This window comes from Ciconia boyciana, chromosome 16 (assembly GCF_034638445.1).
Source record: "Ciconia boyciana chromosome 16, ASM3463844v1, whole genome shotgun sequence".
NCBI classification, from domain to species: Eukaryota; Metazoa; Chordata; class Aves; order Ciconiiformes; family Ciconiidae; genus Ciconia; species Ciconia boyciana.
Genome location: NC_132949.1, coordinates 10,128,607 through 10,150,320, shown reverse-complemented (window position 1 = coordinate 10,150,320; position 21,714 = coordinate 10,128,607). Strand labels below are relative to the sequence as shown.

Below are 21,714 nucleotides of genomic sequence, written 5' to 3'. Positions count from 1 at the left end.
TCGCCACAGTTTAAATGACCAGTTAAAAAGCCTTTGTGACATGAAAACTGACCTTTTGTTGAACTGAGCTCTTTGAAAGCTATCATTACCTTTATTTTCAGAGTTCTTGCAGCAGTAAATAATAGTATTTTTTCAGTTATAGTCTAGTTTGTCAGTAGTGGAAGAAATCAAGTAGTCTGAAGTCTTAAACTTGAATCCATGTGCTTATTTAATGATGTGGGAGGGGACTCTTTTCATGCCTGGGGGATTCCATCATCAGTTGATGCATCTTCATCCTTTAATCTTTTAACATTTAATCTTTGAGCAATGCTTTGGGAACATCATGCTTAAGAGCATTTGTAGGATTTCTTTGTATTGTGTTTTCTTTTAGTGACTGTGGGTAAAGCACAGATGGCAGTCTGATTTCAGTAACTCCTCTTTTAGACTGTTGTTTAATTTTTCAGGTACTTTGGAGACAAAATTCAAGACATCTTCACAGAAGAGGATTTTGCATTATATCGGTAAAGACTTTCAATAACTGCTGAATGAATCACAACATAACTTTATGGGTTTTGTGTAGAGTGCAGGCTGGGAGGGAATTGTCCTTTGGATTCAGACATACAACTGAATTTGCAGCTCAAAATAGTAATCTCTGAAAATTAAGATGCCTTGAGGAAAATAAGTAAAAGGACCTTTTGGTGACTACCTGATAAATAACATCTGCTGCTTTGAAACTTAGCTGCATTACCAATGTCAGGACAGTATTGATGGTGTAAATGTAATCAGAATGACGGCAGCACCACACATTTCCCTTTCTGCGTAAGGGGTTGATGCCAGCCCTGCAGACCTGTAAGCAAGGAGAGCTGCTTCATCTGAGTTCTGTGGTTATTTGCTGGAACATTATAGCTGGGATGTAAAATCCTTTAGCATTAACTCCTATCTCACACATGTTATCCAAGAGGTGTTGTGTTAGATGATAAAGACAGTCCTATGCTATTATTGCATTAGGAACTTGGGGTTTTTTGGGTGAAGTGTAGCAAAACATTAAAAATGGTAAAGCAGGAAGTGGAAGGATTTCAAATTACTAATGTTCTGGCTAGAGAAGCAGAGCATACTTTCCCCCTAAGAAGCCAGAATATGAAATAGCGCTATAATGTAATAGCTTTGGCATCTGATGCTTTTAGCTTTCCTGTAGACCTGCTCATATACTTAACGAAGACAACAAACGTAACGAGTTCCATGTGTCTGTGAAGGTGCGTGGCCAAAGTGTAGGAACAAGCATTCTTTGTTGACTAGACACAATAAATCTTTAGTTACACATTTCAGTTGCTTTCTCATAATTTAAAATGTACCTGGCTTGAACATTTTAACTCTTTTTGTCTTTTTTCTTGCCTTTGTGAAGGAATATGACCTCCCTCTAGTGGTGGAAGTAGTATTAAGTAGCCAAATAGGTTTATTAGTTTTATTAGTATAGTAATTGTATTTGCCTTAAAATATTAACCACTTAAAGCTTATTTCTATTTGACAGCTATTTTTAGATACTGTTGTCTTCATAGATGAACTTCCTTAAAATGTGTTTACTTCTGCCCCCAAAATCACAAAAATGAGGCACTTCCTTGATTATTATTGAACTTTGTATAAGGAAAATATATAGTCTCTGCCTCACTCAGATAGTGGGGAATATTTTGAAAATAGTCTTTGTTTTGTCTTCCATTCTGTAGAAGATCAAAGAATCTGTAGAAATAACATGAGTGTATGGAGGGGGTGTCTTACTAAAGAATATTTCTTTCACATTAACAGAAACATCAGTTTTTCAATAATTTTAATGAATTTCTGATCCTTACACTGTGAGATGAGGCAGCTGCTAGGCAGTATCAATATTCCACTGGTATTTCATGCCGATATAGGGGATGTTTCAGTCTGCTGGATACGAATCTAATGCAAAATATATTATTAAATGCTTCTGTTCATATTAATGGCAGTGCTTTAGCATGGACTGTAGTACCTTATGTCTTAATGAATGATTTTATGCTATTCTTGGGAGCACTTCTCTTTGTTACTTTCACTTACCTACCAAGGTCAGTTTAAAAATACACTCTTGAGAGAAATAACTAAATGTAATTCATGTCTAAGTATTCCTGATTGCAACAGTAACAAATCTGAGTAGGCATTCTGAGCCAGGAGGCTGGTTTCTAAACTGTCTCTGTCAAAATCACATTGCTTCAGGATCAGTTATGGTTTCTAGGCTGATGCTTTAACCGCCATCTGCCAAGCATATTACAGCAATTCCTCTTGTTTCACGTAATAGATGCATCTCTATCCAGAAGAGACACCTTTAAATCTAGATGCTTGGTTTAAGGGTTGTGACTTCAGCAGAAAATGGCACTATCAAAGATTTATTTCAAAAATCGTACAACTTACTAAGGTGGAGACATAGAAAGAGCAGAGGAAGAGCTGATAGTTTGCTTTCTCCCTTTATTTGTTCTGCATGTGTGATTTCTGTTAAAACTTTCTGGCTGTAGAAGAGCATTGCTTTGTCTGCTTCTACTGCCTTTGGCGCTTTTCACTGGGAACAGTACGGAGATGCTGACAAGTGGGCTAGAGAAGTTGTGTAGTTTTGCAAAACTTTGAGTGTTCTTGTCACCATACTTGAATCGCACTTTGCAGTGACTCCTAACAGTGCATTTTTTTGCTGGTCTGGCAGAGCTTGTATCTTACAGAAACTTTTCTGTGGCACTTGTAGTTGTTTTACTCAGTCCTTTATGCTGCTGCTGATACATTAAGCTGGCAACTTTGCAATCTAGTGAACATCCTTTCTCTTAATTTGTATGTTCCTTAGACGTCTAGCTACTTCATTGGCTTTTTTTTTTCTTCCTTATCACCCTGACTCCAAAATAGATTTCAGTAACTGCTTTTATAGAGGGTGGTCATATGCTCTTTTCAGGGAGTTCTGTCCTGCCTTTCTGTGAGTCTGGCTTGTGCATTTTGGTATTATCAAGTGACCAAGTGACTCAGTGCAAATGTCCAAGGGCTGCTGCTAACAAATTCTGAGAGGGATTCATTTGTTACTTATATTGTTGACTGGGTGCTGTACTCATATATTTATTGCCATAGCAGAGCTCTGTTTAGTGCATCTGATCAGAGCCAGGGTATACCCTAAGCAGTTTGAATGATAGAACAGTTGCTGTGTTTATGAAAATGAATGCTTACATTCTCCAGCAGAAATAAGTGTTTTCTTTGTAGCTATAGCACACCAGAGCTCTCCCAACAGTTTTTTTTGTATGTGGGGGACATGGAGGATGAAGAATGAGTGGGCCAGGATCAAGAAGGGAGGGAAGGCTCCTGCCTGAGGCTCCTGCTTCTTCTGGGTACATATGAGAAGTGGCTGAGGGAACAATGTGGCTCTTACTGTACCGGATCCAAGGTAGCCAGAATTTCTGGGCTCTTTCCTTCCTTGATAGCACCTTCTAAGCTGAAATTTGGCTTATCTTGTCACGTGATTTACACAAGAAGTACAACATGTTTGTCCTTAAGTATTTTACCAATAGCCTATATAGGCTGTGTCTGGAATAGCAGGGAAGGGAATGGAAAGAAAAACTTGCAGTCCTGATATTGATAAATGTTGAAACGGCCAGGTCAGTGGAAAGCAGGCTGTACAGAAGGGTTTTTATAGGCTAAAAAGTGACTTTATGCTATTTTTGAAAACAGCTACGTGCTGTATTTGGCATACACTGGGCACAGAATGAGCCGAAGTACACAGATGCATGTGTTCAGACACATACTTTACAGGATTCTAGGGAATGCTTTCATCTCTAAAAGGTAAACTGCAAGGTAAACATTTGATTCCCATGTATAGTGTTTAATGTGCTATCACAAAGAGGGACACAAGATACCTTATGGAGTTTGAAGCAGAGTTCATGTTTGCACTGACAAGTTTGTCAACCTGTTGATGACTCCTGTAGGGGGGTAAACGTGACTATGTGGAATGAAGGGCAACCAAGATCATCACAAAGCACCCTGCAAAACATACCTCCTGCAGCACACAGTTATCTTTGCCTTTGGCACCAAACTTGTAAATGGATGTGTTTTACACATTCTTACATCAGCTACAAGCTAAGGTCTCCTTGTTATTAGTTACAATAGTGCAATGCAATGCTTTCTAGTAAGATCAGTGTTCTGCATGTTAATTCCCCCCCACCCCCTACATTAAGCATTAAGTTCTTTTATACTTTATGTGGCTTTCTTAAACTTACTTTGAACTGCAGCCATTTACATACGACAAAGTGAGAAGTCCCGGTTGTTGTTTACATGCATTGAGAAACAGTCTTCCCTTGCATATTTTCAGTTTTCTTCTCTAGGTTATAGTGCCTATGTATTTGATTTGACTGATGCCACATTATTAGAAAGTAGGTATTAAACACTATCTATGTGTAGAAATAATATCTATGTGCTGGCTCAACTAGGAATTTAATGGAGTTTTGGTAGCTTTTGAGCAGTATGGTACGTACACAAGCAAGAAAAAGCATTTAGGCACTCAAAGGTATCGCTCTTTGGAGCTTGTTTCTAGCAAATCTTTGCCATATGCGTTATTCAAACATCAGTGGAAATCTGCAGTTTATTCATTACTGATGTGCCTTTTTTTAGCTCCTCTTCTTGATTCTCTGTAATTGGGTTATTTATTGCACTGCATTACACTGCAATAAATGTGCATATTTTTAGGCACAGTGTTTCCAGTTTAATAGTTAGTATTAAATATAAACTGCTTGGGCATTTGTTGGACATGTATCAAGTGACACTTTGTGTATCAGGGTAGTATTTCATGCTTAAAAATTTAAGAGCATCCAAAGGATGTGAAGAAATGGGGAGGCCGCAATGGCCTGTCACTCTTTCCTCCATCATATGTTACTGTCGTAGTTTAGCCCCAGCCGGCAACTGAGCACCACCCAGCCGCTCGCTCACTCCCCCCCGGTGGGATGGGCAAGAGAATCGGAAGAGCAAAAGTAAGAAAACCCAAGGGTTGAGATAAAAACAGTTTAACAGGGAAAGCAAAAGCCGCGCACGCAAGCAAAGTAAAGCAAGGAATTCATTCGCTACTTCCCATGGGCAGGCAGGTGTTCAGCCATCTCCAGGAAAGCAGGGCTCCATCACGCGTAATGGTTACTTGGGAAGACAAATGCCATCGCTCCGAATGTCCCCCCTTCCTTCTTCCCCAGCTTTATATACTGAGCATGATGTCATATGGTATGGCATAGCCCTTTGGTCAGTTTGGATCAACTGTCCTGGCTGTGTCCCCTCCCAGCTTCTTCTGTACCTGGCAGAGCATGGGAAGCTGAAAAGTCCTTGACCAGTGCAGCAACAACTAAAACATCTCTGTATTATCAACACTGTTTTCAGCACAAATCCAAAACATAGCCCCATACCAGCCACTATAAAGAAAATTAACTCTATCTCAGCTGAAACCAGGACAGTTACACAGGTTTCTGTTGTCCCTCTTAAATTCAAGCCTGAGCTTTGGGAATACCCAATTTACAGCAATGTACATTAGATGTATTTTTTGTCATGTGTGTACACTGGGGAAGAAAAAAAATCTGGTCTTGAATATTTCCTTTCTGTCCCTACCATTTCTCTTTAGAAAGGTCATCCTGTGAAGGGCTTTTCTTATGAGTAAAGCTTGCTGGAAAGGGGTCTTGTTTACAGTGACCGGTACATGAGTTTGGGTTACTTTGCTTGTTTTTTCCATGTTAGATTTGGAGTTCATTGAAATTAATAAATAACTTCCTACTGACTTCAGCATGTGCTGGATTAGGCCCTAAAAAAATAACTTGGTTGTTCCCCAGTTCTCACAAATATGTCTAAGAGACCACTGAAGGCAAACTAGAAGATTAAGTGTCCTCTTCCCCGAGACTTAACTTTTTTATGACTTTGCAGCCTGCACATCAAGTGAAGTTACTTTTGCTTTGTTATTTTCAACTTTTTATTGTAGGCAAGTTAACTCCTCTTGCTCATTGAGCTCTGATGTGAATAGTTAGTATTCTTTTGCCTGTTGAGCTCTTTGTTGAAGGAAGGCTGTTACTATAAACTTGCTCCCTGGACTCGTGATATCATGGTGAGTCTGTATTATGTGTTAGCTCAGCTGTAAGTGCAAAGGGTAAATACCTGGTTTTTGAAGCCTTGTCCAAGATCCATAACAATCAGTGGGGCTTTTTCATGTTAACTATTGTTTTGTTGAACAGCAAATTACTTACGTGCATAAAATTTACGTTAGTCTGCTATGTATGCCACTATTGTCTTTGATTAAGTTTTTGAGTGATGCTGTGATACATAGGATGACAGCTCACAGGGAAGCAAAAGGCAGGAGCATACAAGTCAACTGAAGAAATGCAAGGTTGGCACCTCTTGTCACCTTGTGCACTTGAAGAAGCTACTGTGATTAAAAGCAATACTTGAAGCCAATAGCGCCCAGGGAAATAAGAGGCCAGCGGTATGCTCCCACACCCAAAAACCAGCTACCTGGGTCAGCTGAAGGCAGCTGCTTCTGTGAGACCAGAATAGCACCTAAAGTCATGCTTTTAGACCTGTCACAACTGCTTCATTACTCTGTCTTCGTATTCACCACTTCCCCTGCCTACTTGGTTGATAAACAAGAAAAAACAAACTTATCTTGTGAAAATTATGCTTATTTTCTCTTTGTAGCATACTTGAACTGTTGAGTTTATTTTCCTTTTCTTTTGATAACCCATTGGCCGGTCCAAAACAGGTAGACTTTTGGTTGCTGGTTTTGTCTCTCGAGAACAGTTGAGTAGAGCTTTACTTCCTGCTTGGTTTGTAAAACATGCAGTCTTGCCCAAAGCCATTGCACGTAAGTCTTAAAGAGGAGGGAAGCTTTAACAGAGCCTTATAAACACCAGACAGCAAATTGTAATAGAAAGCTTTTAAAAGAGGAAAAGGAATCAGCCTGAAAGAAGAAGCAGTACTGCTTAGAGAGCAATACAACTACTGGAGATTTAAAGTCATGTCAAGACTGTGGCCTTACTACTTCGGAGTAGATATATTCCAGCTGGCTGATGCAACTGGCCACCTGGTGTCAGAGCCAGGTAATATGCTGCTTTAGTATTTGTGGGTTAGGCTATTAATTCTTGTGTTGGGTTGTTCAAAGGGCCAGCTGCCCTCCATTCATGACGAAGCAAAATAAGTAATTACATTTAATGCTTTTTGGGAAACATAAGGCAGCCTCTGCTGAAGTCCTACTTCTTGGAAAGAAAACAGACAGAAAGATCAGGCTCCCACAGGCATGAGAGGAAGGACCTGTAGATCCTTTCCTGATGTCAGTTTTACAAACTCTACCACTATGTAGCTCTCAACTTGAAACCTCAGTTTCCTGCAGCCATGTAAATACCTGAAAATCTCAGCTCTAACTTCATTTAATGGTTTCGATATTTCATGTGTAAAATAGCTTGAATTGATCCCTAAAGCTTAGACCCCTAAAAATGTAAAGTGAGACAGGTTAAAAATCAGATCTGTATGTGTGTGTTTTATTTTTGGTGAGGGACAAGATGTGAACAGGATGAATATTTAGGATTTCTTAGTACTTGTGGAAATGGTTCTTAAGAGGTGACTTTCACAGCCTAATACTGTAGGTCTGGTTTTACTTCTGTCACTTCTTTTTAGTCACTGTTTAAGTTCCCTAGAGAAATACTTGGGAAAAACTTTCTTGAAAATTATGCTGAAGTTCAGTACTGCCCAGTGGAGAAATAAATGTCTGATACAGAAAAGATGCAAAACTACTAATGTAATTCCATGCACAACTTCAGAAGTGTGTTTACTCAGAGTATCTTGTTTGTGTGCTGCTTTTGAAGCACTTGGGAAGGAAGAAAAGGAAGACTAATATAATAGTTAAGAATGTGTTAAAATTGGGAGAAAACAATATAAAGATTTTAAGAAGCATAGAGGATTACATTTTAAAAAATCCCAATGTTTTCATTTAATCTCATTGTGTTATTGTATTCTTTGCTGTTTTTTTAATTTCCTCAAAGTTAAATACATACTAGCTGTATGTTTTTACTGGTGGGATTTGCCAGTGGTATTCCTCATTAATCACAAATGTCTTCTCTTTAAAAGCGGCGCTGACCTGAACTAAGGCTGGTAGTTCTAGTCCTGTATGCAGCGATATCTGTCCTGAAAGATGGATGCTGCTATATAAGAGTTCTGTATAGTAATGCATGCATGATTATCAGTCTTGATAATATTAAAAATAAAAATCCTGTTCTGTTCTTTTCCTGTCTCCCAAGAAACACAGGAATAGCTAAGGTAGAAATAGTTTGGTTGAATCTTTGAAAATAGTTGGGAAAGACATCTTGCATTCATTTTAAAGGAAAATCTGGTTATAATACCAATACGTATGTTGACTGAGAACTCTTGAGTTTCATGGTGCCAGAGACTTCATCAGTTAGTTTAAAAATAGTTGAAGGGGCTTCAGAAGCAACCCTTTATGAAGATACAACTTCCTAGTTATCTGATTTGGATTAAAAATTTATATGTGAAACACTTTAATCTTTTCAGCAGTTATGCATGGAATTTTTCAGGAAAACAGACTGTTTACGCAAAGAAATTTTAACACCTAGGCTACAGGAGACAAATAGTTTATTTTTCTTGATATTCTGAGAATTAAAAAAAAAACAAACCCAAACCAACCAACCAAACAAACCCCCCCCAAAAAAAACAAAACAAAAAACCTCAAAACAACAAACCCCAACTCAGAACACTGGAGGTTCTCTTTTTTTTATGTAGTAGATCTCCTTTATTTAAGGCAAAATAAGAGAGAAAGTAGGGATATATGTTCCCCTTGATTTATTAGCTGAGGAAGAAGCTTAGCCCTGAAGAAGCAGTAACTGAATGAAGGAGAAGAGAGAAGAAGCAGGAAAGAAGCGTGTCACTTAGCATGCTGTGTTGCGTTGTGTTCTTTGCAGCGATGTGAGACGGAGAATTCAACAAAGGATTGCTCAGGCGTTTGGTATCAGCTCTGCTTCCATGTACCTGACTAAGCCAACGTTCTTCTCAAGAATAAACAACACAGAAGCCAAGACAACTCACGATGAATACTGGCACCCACACGTTGACAAGGTAAGTAGGAGGCTGAGATGGGATGCAAATGTTTCCTATTATTATTAGCTTGCTTTGAAGTCATTTTGCATTAAACAATCAGTCAAACATGTTTGAAAACTGGTGGTTGTAAAAATCCTTCAGGGATGAACCTAATGGAAGGATAAGTGAGTTTTAGAAACGGAGGCCAGTACATTCCTTTTTATTTTCTCTACTGTAGTTCTGCTAGAATTAATAAAGTGTGTGAATGAATACTCAGGAACCTCTTCTCAGAAATGTTGATTAAATGGACCTGCACCTACAAAGTGTTTCAGTTTCATCAAACCTGCGTTTCCACTTAGGCTATCGCCCTTTCAGCCAGGTCTAGCAGGAGCTATTTCAAAGTGGTGAGTTGGTCACTGTTGTTAGTTGATCTGAACCTCTTGATAAATGCTTAATGTTTATATTTCAGTTATATGTGAATCAAAGCTTTTTTACTACATGTTCTACAATGGGGATATGGTACCCTCTTTTAATAATTTGATTCTCGTTCTTTTTTAGAATGTAAGTATTGTGACTTTCTTTTAACTGCATAGTCTTCTATCTGTAGGCTCATAGCTTAATGTTTTGCATTTCTCAATGGACTTAAATGATTTGGGATTGGTATTGAGTTTATTTCTGAATTTAACTGAGTTCAAAGTTTCTGTGCAGCACAGCAGAATACAAACTAACAATGGAAGAATCAAATAGCAAAAAAACCCCAAAACCACTCCCAAAAAACCAGAGTACCCACATTTCATGTCTTCAGGATTTAAAAATTAGAGTCACTCTAGAGTCATGGATCACCCAAGATGGAACCAAATAAAACTTATCCTATCAAAATCTAAGTTACACCTCAGTGCTGAAGTCTGTATGTGAGTAGTGTACCTCAAAGTCTATGGCCTGCAACATCCAAGATGAAAAATCAAACAGAGAAATATTCCTTGCCTTGAAAATATTTCCTGGAAGAAGTCTGTCTGAGGGAAGTATGATGTCTGTTGTTGCTCACAACATTAGTGTAAGCTCCCGTGCCCTTTCTTGTCATGTAGGCAGAAGCAGCTTAAATTTAGAAAACATGGTGACAGTGATGATACCTGATACAGCTACTGTTTGAAAGAAGAAAGTAATGCAGGGTAGAATTTGCAGTCACTGATATAACAAAGATGAGACCAGCTTTTGGATGCTTCTTGTTTAAAAAGCTGTGAGGTAACCATTGAATAGGAGTGGACCTAGGACCAGAGGTGGTAGGGTTGATTTTGAGGTGCAGATTATTTTGGCTCGTGCTGGTAGGAACTGGTTGTAGGGAGCAAATTGTGCTGGTGGGGTTCATGAGAATTCCATCACGTTGCACTCATTTCCAAGAGATGCCAAATAAACTAGTGATTCTGGTTGTGTGAAGTGCAATAAATTCATAGGTTCCTCATAGTTTTTGCACACTTCCAGAGAATTGAATTTGACTGCTACAAGAGCAGAGAAAGCAGTAAATATCAATAGCTGATGGCTATTTTCTCCACTTCTTTCTTGCAGCCCAAAAAAGTGTATTTTAGAATTTCACTCTGATTTATTACTATAATGAGATTGTGTCTGCACAAGCATTAGGCTTGCCAATATTCTCCTTATTCTTTTCTGCATGTGTGTTGCATTGCTAAATGAATAAGGTGATCGGATAACATCACAATTGTTTCTACCGAAATCTCTCCTATAATGCACAAGTTGTTTTGTCATTTAGAAGTAAATCTGTTTCCATGAAGAGAATTTTTCCTTTGTAGCAGTTGATTCTCTGTTATGGCATCCTGACAGTGCCTGTACATGATGGACAGCAGGCTAGATGTTTTGCTGATTTTACCCATCTGTTTTGTCCACATTTTGTTTATCTCGTAGGCTGTCTGTTCAAGGAGCAGATATGTCAACTGATTGGCCTTAGCTTTTTCTAACCCATCCCCAGGTTCAAAAAACAAAACAAACACAAAATGTGATCTCTTAAACTTGCTATGTGTAATGTAAACCTTAATAGTTTCTATACTGAATAACTGAGTAGTCTGATTTATGACAGTGGTGCAGAGATAATTATCCTAGTTGGGGCAGCTACGAAACACCTTGTTCATAATCATGTAGAATTTGGCCCCCTCAAAAATAGCATACCTGCTGTAAAATATGAAAATGTGACTTAGGCTAAATTTCAAGGTGTTTTCTGAGAGAAGTATTGTTTAGATAATACTGGGAGTTAAAACCGTAGCTTGTCCTGTTTATTCTATATAAGTAGTTTAAACATTTTTCACTTCTGTAGCAGGTGACTTCTGCAGTAAGTTGTCTGTATTGGGAAAGCTAAAGCATTCAGACCATTGAAGTACTTTCTGTCTCCACCTTAAACTTGTGTTCCAGGTTTGATCAAATAAATTTTAATGTGGTTATTTTCTTTCTTGTTCAAGAGCATTCTCGCAGTAAGGATTGCATGTGAATATGCCAAAGCTGGGCCACTGTCCATGCTGTTGTGACAGCAACATTGCATGCTAAGCTGAGAGCCTTGTGTGGATCAGTTCCCTTTCATTTTTGGGGGGAGCACAAGGGAACAGAACTTCCCTGGCCCCCAGCCAGAGTGAAGGGGCTTTGTGGGTGCTGTGGAATAGAGACCTAGAGCAGACTTCTTGTAAGTGCTTTTTGAGCTCATGACTTGGGGGTCCATTTCTCACTCTTTGGGCTTCACATGGAGCAAATGCTGTTTGTGCAGAGGGTGTTGAAGAGAGATGGACAAGCCACTATGGGCTGGAATCATTCTTGTGGAAACTGCCCCAACTTAATGGTTCATCCCTTATCTAGGATAAAGGACTTCAGCTATTGCCAGATAATACAGTTACTTCTGTGGTTTAAATGATAGCAGTTTGCATTGCCTGGTTGAAAATTCAGAGTTTGAATCAGGCTAATGATGCTTTCAATAGGGTCTGATAGAGATACATCCTTGATCCCATTCACTTTATGTCCATCATGAAAGTCCAAATTACATCGTCATGTGTCATCACTACTTGCTGCCTTCGCTTCTGGTCCATCATTCACTTGAATTGGCATCAGAGGATTAATTTGAATCCTTTCCTTGCTGCTCAATTCCTCTCTCCTCTTTAACTTCTGTTTCTATGTCAAAAGGTCTGGTATTATGTTTCCTTTAATCACAATTGAAACAGAGCTATATGTGGATGTAGCATTCACGTACATGTTTGCCAGATCACGGCTTACAGAAAGTGTTACAGTATGTGTAGAATATATGTCTGCATATAGTTTTAGCCTACTATAGGTGTACATTATGTATATCTGTATCTATATTGTTATGTGTTTAGAAAGAGGTAAAAAAAAAGTATTTATAGCTGATCAGGCTATGCAGGAGACTGAATTCAAATAGAAGGTCAGAAAATATTTCAGAGAAGGCTAAATAGGATAGACAAGTTGTGTAGCTTCACAGGTTGTCTTCAGTGCAGTCAGCCTACCTTGTATTTTAATTTCTCCAACAAACTAAGTTTCACTGACTGCAGTTGAAAGCAAGGAAAAAAAAATGCATTGCTATTGATCTGGGGTAGGAAATACTTCCCAGATAAGAGCAGTAGTATTCTTATGTGGCCTCCAAAACAAGTGTGAATACTAGGGAGTTGAAGAAAGATCGATAAAAATCAGCACGTTAAATACTTTGCCAGTTTGTTGGATGCTTTTGTGTTGTATCATTATTTATGCTTTCCCCTTGGAATGGAACAAATAACTTTCTGTATTTCTGCATAATAATTAAATGGTGAAGGTTGCTCCTAGAAGACTTCAGGATTTTTTTTTTCCCTGCCTCTTTCCAAAAGAAAGGTAAAATTAAGCCTTTGAAAAATGAGTCTGACATGCTTTTTGTTTCAAAGTCTGACACTGTTGGTTCAAAGATGTAGGCTTCTTGGAGCACACAAATACCCCTCTCGCCTTTTTGCCTAGATTGCTGAGTCTATTGCAATTATTAGCTGTGTTTGACTTATTTGGGTAAAGGGTGCTCAACAAGAGCACACTAACTGTATGATGTATCAGGCTGAATGGAAATGCCTGCATTTTTTCTATTGAACTGTTCATAAGGAGCTATAGAAATTTGATTTGCTGCAGTGTGCCTGTATAGCTTATCGCCTGGTTTTAATGACAGCTCTTCTCACATAGTCTGAACTTCTGGTTCAGCTATTAACCTCTCTGGCATTGGAAATCATTACCAGGGTAGTAAATACATTTGATATACATGGGGGACTTATAGCATTTTAAATAACTGAGTATAATTTAGTGCCTCCTTTCCATAGTATTGCATTTCTCAGGCCTGGCTGCTTTCTGAGAGTTAGTAATGAACAAGAACAGGAATAGAAAAGCCATTTTCCATTGCATACTTGGTTCCCCAAATTAGTCATCTATAGAAATCAAATGTGTTTGGTTAGGCTAAAATGGCTTGTAGTCAGCTCTTAAAAGTTCAGAATTGGTAAAGCCACCTTGGGGAGGATAGTGTGTGCACTGATGGAGCAAAGATTGCTGCACCACTGAAGAGTTCATAAAAACAATTTTAATGCATTAGACTTGCGACTATGAGTTGAACGAACTTCTTTGCTATGCTAATGCCTTCACTAGCCGGAAGACTTCCTTAAACTGACTTCAAGTTTTATCACCAAAGCAATGAAGGTGAAAATAGCTTTGCGAAGCTGATTGCATGAGGAGGGCTGTGGAACGGCTGTTTTGAGGTGCTGCAGTACCACATGCTCATTAATTCCCATTTATTGCCTTGTATTGCTACTAAGGTTTGGGTAAATATGGGGAGAAGGGGATCACCAAAACATTTCTCTCACTCTTGTGATTCGGACTGTGTAGTGCAGCATATCACCAGATTTGGCTTTTTTTCCTGTAAGCCCTTATGGTCAAAGTAATAAAATGAGTAAGAATGAAAATGTCTTCCTATTCCATCTGCTGCTGTGTTCTCTTTAGTCATTGCCTGTACAGAATAATATGTACAACTGCTGTTGAGCCAAAATTTAACTGGCACTAATGAATGTAACTTAAAACAAAATTGAAAATATTTAGAAAACTTCTAAGTTTGGAAGTAGCACCTACCTCTAACAGTCACTGGGTCAGTCAAAACACTCTGCAAATGCTGTATATTTATACAGTACTACTGTGCTGCACATGTCACTGTTTGACAGTGGAATGCAGAACTTGATTGAGTTGTGATATACTGTAAAAAAAATTGGAGAATACAGCCATTGATTTTAAGTATATTTTTAATTGTTGGTGACATGTAGATATGAAAAGGAAATATTTTCAGAATCGGCTAAACTCAGTGTTAAATATTTAGATAGCTTCACTCTGAGCATTAATACATAGTATGTCTTTTCTCCATCTTCAACATACATATCGGGCAAAAATAATACTTTAAAAGGAAGGAAAATCACCTTGTTATACTTTAAAATGGGATGTTTGGTCTGTAGGCTGAGAAGAAGCAGAGACTTTGAAAGTCATGTTTGAACATTTCTAAACAAAACCTGTATGGAAAAGAGTAGAAGTTCGTCCAATAAATGTGTGTTTACTTGGAAGGTCTGATTCACTGTTACCATGAAGCTCCTGAATGGTAGCTGGTGAAAGAGTAAAAGGTGAGGTTTCCAGAAATGTATAACCATGATTAGATAATGGGTGGAATTAATTAGTCAAAGGCTATCATTGAGTCTCATTAATCTTAGGGTGAAATTTTATCTTGAAATAGTATAAATAGATCTGAGCCCTTCTGTAGTTTTGATACAATGCAGAGGTGTAACTTCTGACACTGTTGTGTTTTGCTAGTTGTTTAGTAGACTTAGGAAGAAAGTTTAGTAGAAATCAATAGTTTAGTTTAGTAGAAATTTTGTTTAGTAGAAATCAATAGGAGCACTTCTTTAATTATGGAAACTGTAATAATAGAAATAATAAACATAACATGCTAGTCTTGTATGTAGCATGTGTGTAAACATAATAGAATAGATTAATAAACATATTTCTAGAAAAGAATGTTCTCAGCTTTCAGAGACCCCTTTATTAAAGATGTGAAAACTGGAAAATTAGAAAAAAACATCAGATCCATCTGCTTAATTATTTGTGCTCTGCAGAGATGAGAGCAGAATTTGTTAATTTTTGGTAATGTTGCCTTGCTCTTAGGTAACTTACGGCTCTTTCGACTATACTTCACTGCTCTATCTCTCTGACTACACTGAAGACTTTGGTGGTGGACGTTTTGTCTTTATGGATGCAGGTTCCAACAAGACTATAGAGCCCCGAGCAGGTAAGAGTCTTGGTTTGCCTGCATTGAGGCAGGCCAAATTGTACCATTTATTAACTGGGTGGGCTGGCGGATGTAGTGGGACTCTGTGTCAGCAGTAACTGTGGAATAATGTAGCATTTTGTCTTCAGATTGATTACATAAAAAGTAAAGATTAAAAAAGATTAAAATGTGGCCACAGTTTGAAATATCTGGAGTTAAGCCACACAAAGTGACTTCCTTGAAAGCTGTAGGGCTTAGAACTGCAATCCAGTTATGACAGCTTAGCAGGTCACTATGCGTCAAGAGCAAAGATAACTGTGTGACTACAGCAAATCCAAAATAAAGCAATTTATTTTAGACTGTCTGACCTGAAATTCCTTTGCTGTTCAAGGTGGAGCTTAATACCCTGTAATTGCTGTGGGCTGGGTGTGAAGATGATTGATTACCACAGCTCTGCTAACCTGCAGTAACATGATGAACCATGGTAACTTGGTTATAAGTCCACACCTGGTTTCAGTAGATCTGACAGAGATGAGCATTCTGATGGCTGTCAGTTATACCTTAAAAAAAAAAAAAAAGCCTTTAAGGCTGGTTTAAGTTTTTTTCTAATAAGTAGATCATTTGAGACTAGAATTACTTTGGGGCAGTATACCTAGGAAGAAAGAGCTCAGCCTCAACTGATCTGTCTGGCAGGTGAGTACTGAGCTTACAGCAGTGTAACCTTTTACAATGCAAGACCGGTCACACTTTTGCAGGAAAAAAAAAAAATCAAGGACAACTTTATATTCCTACTGTGTTCTGTCTTTTTTTCAAGAGAGAAAAGATGGAAATTTACTCATTTAAAGACAGCCTAGTAATTGTCTGCTGACAGGCATCAACCCAAGCAGAACTTCTGACTATTGCTGCCTGCAAATGGGGATGGGTGTGGGGTTTTTTTGACTTATAGATCATAGTGATCCACTCACCAGCAGTAATGCTGGCTTAGATAAACTCTGATATTATCTGTATTCTGGGTTTGGTATCAAGAATTGTATGTTTGATTATTTTGGCTTTTGTGGTTGGAAATAAACCCTAAACTGAAAGTATCATCTTCTGCAAAATGCTGCCACCAGTATTTTGAAAGGGAACAAATTAATCCATTTCATTTACAGACGCAATTCTAAGATTAACATGTTTTTATAGCTGTAGAAATCATAGCTGAATTTTAGGTAGCTGGGAGGACAGCTGTCTCCTTGCACAGTACAGGGGCACTCAGTCCGATTGCTGTATGCAGCGTGCCTCTGACTTAATTTAAAAAAGTCTGCAACTGTGAAATTGCTTCCATTCAGCCCCATCCGGACAATTTTCAGGCTCTGCTGCAAGGTGTTTGCTCTTTATGTTGTTCTTGGGGATGAAGGGGGAGCAGATGAAATACAGAAAGATTTTTTTAACAGCACCTGGTTTTGGCCATTCTCTTTCACAGGTTGTTGTACTGACAGGATGCGTGCCACAGAACTGGTTAAACACACCTTTATACAACAAAATGATGCAAGCTCAGAGGGAATGGCCTTTTTTGAAAGATCAAATGTGCTACATGTACACAACAGAAAACTAAGTTTAATGCCAGTTACACCTTTCTAACACACTCCTCTGTCTAAACACATTTGTCAGGGGTCCTGTGGTTGTGTCACTACTTATGGTATAATCTAAATAACTACTAACATCCTGTGAGAACAGGTAGAAAAGCTTTAGAGGTGAAGCATAATGTGAAGGCAATTGCACTTAGTTTTCTTCTTGCTGATAAAACGCAGCTTGTGAGAGAATGCGAAGGAAGGAATGACCCCAGGGTGTTTTCTGTTGCTGGTACAAGCTGATGTATTTTTCATGTTCAGAATGTTCCTTTGCAGTGTTTTTTCTCTCCTTCCCTCTTTGTGCCTTTTTTGTTTGCTTTATGCTTCTTTTGATCCTTTGTGCTTCTCCTGTCACTCCAACCGAACTTTTAAAACCATGTGTTGATAAGCTTTTATGCTTCTCATTTAGGAGATTCAGGCTTTTTTAGAGATGACTGTTGTAATTGCTGGTTCAGTTTTAGTGCGTGACAGCTCAGTTACCTTCTCCGTATTGCTAATGCTATTTCAGTTCCAAAACCTGGCACTTCTTGTTGTCTCAGCCTGCATTTTCGGAACCTGGTACTGTGTGCCAAAATGAGCACATTCCTTTTCTGTGAGCAGTAATTTGTTAAAGTGTCAGACTTTACAGTAGGGAACAGAAAGGCATTGTTACTGATGCAGCAGAGCAGAAAAGCAGTAATTGGAAATACAAAAAAAGACAATTAAAAATAAAACATTGGGATTTCCTGCGTTTTGGAGTGCTGCCTAGGCAAGTCCCACTGCTGCTTCAAATGCTTTCACAGCACTCGCCGTTTAAGGATCAGTCTTAGCCAGACAGTTAGGGACAGAGAAAACTGTTTTGTTAGAAGTGGAGCCTAATTTTAAAACATTTATCACTTCTCTAAGTATGTATCACTGGTGGATTGTATAAGAAGTCTGTAAGTACCAATTCTCACATATTTGAGTGAAAGACTCTCAATATAATTTGTAGCATGGTCTATAACATTGCCTAGTTCAATTATTAACAAACACCTCTAGCTTTAAGAAGGAATTATAATCTGTTAACCTAGAGGCTCTTGAGATTTTTTCTTTTTAACGGACATGAACAAGTCACCCCTGTGATGCCAATTCACATGTACAGACCTTTGGCTAATTCATAACCAAATGTGGCATTAAGGAACGCATCTTTCTTGTGCCCTGATGGGCTTCAGAAGTATATATGTGTCTTTTGACTTAAGTCAGGACCTCTGTCTGCTGCAAGAAACTCACTGTACCATGAGTAAGAGAATTCCTGGTGCCAAGAGAAATCCTACTTTGAAAGGAAAACATTTTTTTGGACAAAGAAACAGTTCTAAAGTATTATCTGTTGCTTTTAAATGGCTTGATTCTATTTCCAAAATTGAGGTATTAGCATTTTGTTTTCATCCTTTGCACCAGGGGTAGCTCTGTTCAAGAGACTAAATGAAATAGAACAACGGTTAGAATGAGGTTCTTCAAAACAAAGCCCACAGCCCTTTCAACATTAACTTTCCTTTGCTGGCCTGAGACCTGTTTTAGTAATCCTCAATAGATACAGGAGGATTAAGAATAAATGGCAGGCATCAAGGCATTCATTTTTAATGAAAATTGGTATACTTTCTGCTGCTACTAAATTTAGCAGTGTAAACCGTATTTAAAATGTCATCATTTTGGAGAGTCTTGTGTGAATTTGGGGACTGGCAATATTAGACAGGTCACAGACTTGACTTTATGATAAAGTGTAGATGAAAGGCTGCAGTTGGAATGAAATCTCAGTACTAGTTATGTGTTCCTTATTTGCATGTATGTTTCTTGGTTTTAAGGTCAGCTTTGCACTTATTTTCAACTCACAAAGGAGTTTGTTCTTCATACAAGTTGTTTATTATATAAGGGTAGAAGGAAGGGTTGCAAACACTTCTTCTGTGTGTTTGTGGAAGAAAATAATCTATGGTGCAAAATGAATTTTGTGCATTGGAGGGTGAAATGTGACTCTTCCTTGAATATCAAACTTAACATATTTTCATAGCTGTCAGAAGTGCGTGTTTCTGAAAGTGTAAAAATATTTGAGATGGAAGAAATGAGCTATTTGGGAACTTGTGAAGTTGGATTATTCTTCATTTAGAATGGAAAAAAGTGTATGCTCAAAGCCTGAGCCTTTAGTTATTTCTGCTCAGGTAAGGAGAAGCATACGTTTAAGAATGCATACATAGCTTTCTCAGTGCAGAAATGGGCTTCAGGGTGTCTGTGTGTACATTCACTGGGATAAGTGTACCTTTATTGCAGTGGTTAGATATCACCTGACTGTCAGATCATGTAATCACGAGAATAAGTGCAGAACTCCAAGTTAAGTGGTGGGAATTTGTCATATCTTTATTTTATTGTGCTCTTTAAAAAATCAGTTTGGAGGAATTCACTACTAAAGGCTGAGGGAATGCAGCATAGTGACAGAAAGTGCAATGACATGAAAAGTAACATTTCCAGACTTCCCCCTCCCCGCCCCCCCCCACTGCCCCTTATAGGTACTCTGATCTTTCTCCACATTGAATCTGGATGATGTGGGTGATAACCTTCTGGCATTCCTAGCTTTAGTTTTGCTCCAATCAGTAAAACTGGAGCACATCTTGATCTTAAATCAGTAACAGCTGAAAGCTGAGAATGATTTAAAAAATCCACAGAAGTAGCTGTCAGTCCTAGAGAAGGATAAATGGAGCTGGCATTAGCAGCTGCAGTAATAACCAGCTATGCAAAGCTCATGGGTTGGTAGGAGAGCAATTTTTACTGATTTGCAATACTAATCACAAATTGCACCTGGGACTGGTAAGATGATTTCAGAGAGAAATGGTAGAAAAAGGAGGACCTGTTGTAATTGTGACAAAAATATGTAGAAGATAGCTCAATAGTGCCTCATTTCTTTGTAGAACTCTGAAGATTTTCTTTTTGCTTTCTTTTTTGTTTTCCATGGAAGGATAACTGTCTTCCAGACTCTGTTTTTGTATTCCAGTGATGCTTGATGATAGGTTTATGATGGCATTAAATGAAATAATCTTTTAATTGGGCCCATAAAGCAATAGGTATCTGGGAGGCGCATGTCAGACCTGCACTTCACATGCTGCTTATATGAATTACTTCATACAAAATACACTATCTTTGAGGGCATCTGAGGATAGTAACGGTCACTTTACACTAGCTGGACCATTGAAAGGCTTGAGGAGTGTTGGGGTAACAGGGGGAGCTAAACAGATGTCTTGTGTTACAGTGCACCACAGAGTGTTGTGAAGCACTGTCAATATTGAGAATTGGCCTCTAAAGGCTTTTTTCCTTGGTATAAAGTACTTGGTTATAAATGAACACATGTAGCATTGCACCTTATGTGTTTTTCATTGCTTGCTGCGCAGGACTTTGTTTTATGTAATGCATATGCAGGCCAATATCTCATGAATTTGATTTGATACTGCTAGACAAATACACAGCAAAGCTGAAGGCATAAAGAGGGAGCAGAGGAAAATCAGCTTCAACCAGTTACCTGATGAAATTCAGGTAATGTAACAGATAAAATAAAACAAAATACCAAATTAACTGCAGGTTCAGCTGTGTTACACTGTATAGTTCAGTAATGATGTTTCATTTCTTGGTTCCTAAGCTTTGTGAGTGTTAACGTCACACACCATAGGTGCTATCATGAAGTCTTTTTGTTTAAAGGCCATTTTTTGAATAAGAAATGAGCAGCAGAAGTTACCCTTGTGTGATGCTTTAGTGATTTGCTAAATGTAAGGCTGAATTCCTTCTCCATCAGAAGCCCAACACGTAGAACTTGAGTATCTGTGTGATTTGACCACAGCTTTACTAAACATGCCATGTTTAGCAAGGTCAAGAAAAGTAAAATAGATGATCCAGAGGTATTTCATGTGATTGAAACTGCAACACTTTGTTCTTAGAGGCTTCTCTTTGTGAGAACCTCTTGTAGGAGTCCAATTTAGAAACCTTCTGCAGCTGCCCAGAGTGCTCTAACATGGGAGAAGAGAGCAGACTTGACCATATTCATTGGGTGAGGTTGAGTGCCAAAGGGGAGAACTGGAAGGCAGAGCAGAGGTGATATCCCTGTCCTTCTCTTGGCTGTAGGGAGAAGAAATGGAGCCAAAAGGCCTTGGTGAGACTTGGTAACAGTGATTAGGAGAAAGTTATGCAGTTTTCACTTCTAAATACTTCACTAGGTTGTCACACCTTCAGACATAATGTACAGGGCAGAAACTGCTGTTATTTTGAGCAACCAACTGTGCTGATAGGAGAGAAGCAGGCAGGGATTCTGTTGAAGTCTAAAAATGCTCATGTACTTTTAGTAGGAAATAATTAAGTTCACTTATGTTCTTTAAAAACTGTAATTTGGAATTTTTCAGTCCAGGTGCTTCTGAATTTAAAATAGAAGCAAGTACTTTTAAAGTTATTGATAATACTTCTGCAAATTACAAGCTGGCTGGGGAGAGTTTGCTATGTTAATGAGTGATCTTATTTATAACAGCAAGTAATTTCTCTGTCTCGTAAATGCATTTGGGATAAGTTTGTAACTAGGCTTCATTAGATACCCGTTGCAGTTAGGTGGTGTGTGTGGGTTTTTGGGGGTTTGTTTTTGTTTGTTTGTTTGGGTTTTTTTTAGGCAGTAGGCTTCTTTATGCTTCTGTGCTTGGCATGTATGTAGAAAAATTGTTTACTTGTGCCCTCTTCTGGCACCCTCTCTTCACC

At 38.4% G+C, this 21,714-nt stretch overlaps 1 protein-coding gene across 3 annotated transcripts in view; it reads left to right on the top strand.

Annotated features, from left to right (window-relative positions):
- OGFOD3 (2-oxoglutarate and iron dependent oxygenase domain containing 3) overlaps nucleotides 1–21,714 on the top strand; it is a 49,302-nt gene that overhangs the window by 16,562 nt on the left and 11,026 nt on the right. For 2 of the 3 annotated variants that reach the window (XM_072881491.1, XM_072881490.1), the window contains 3 exons: nucleotides 444–500; nucleotides 8,946–9,099; nucleotides 15,268–15,391. In XM_072881491.1, coding sequence (XP_072737592.1) covers nucleotides 444–500; nucleotides 8,946–9,099; nucleotides 15,268–15,391 — 335 coding nt within the window. The remainder of the gene's footprint in view (nucleotides 1–443; nucleotides 501–8,945; nucleotides 9,100–15,267; nucleotides 15,392–21,714) is intronic. The other variant, XM_072881492.1, reaches the window with a different exon arrangement.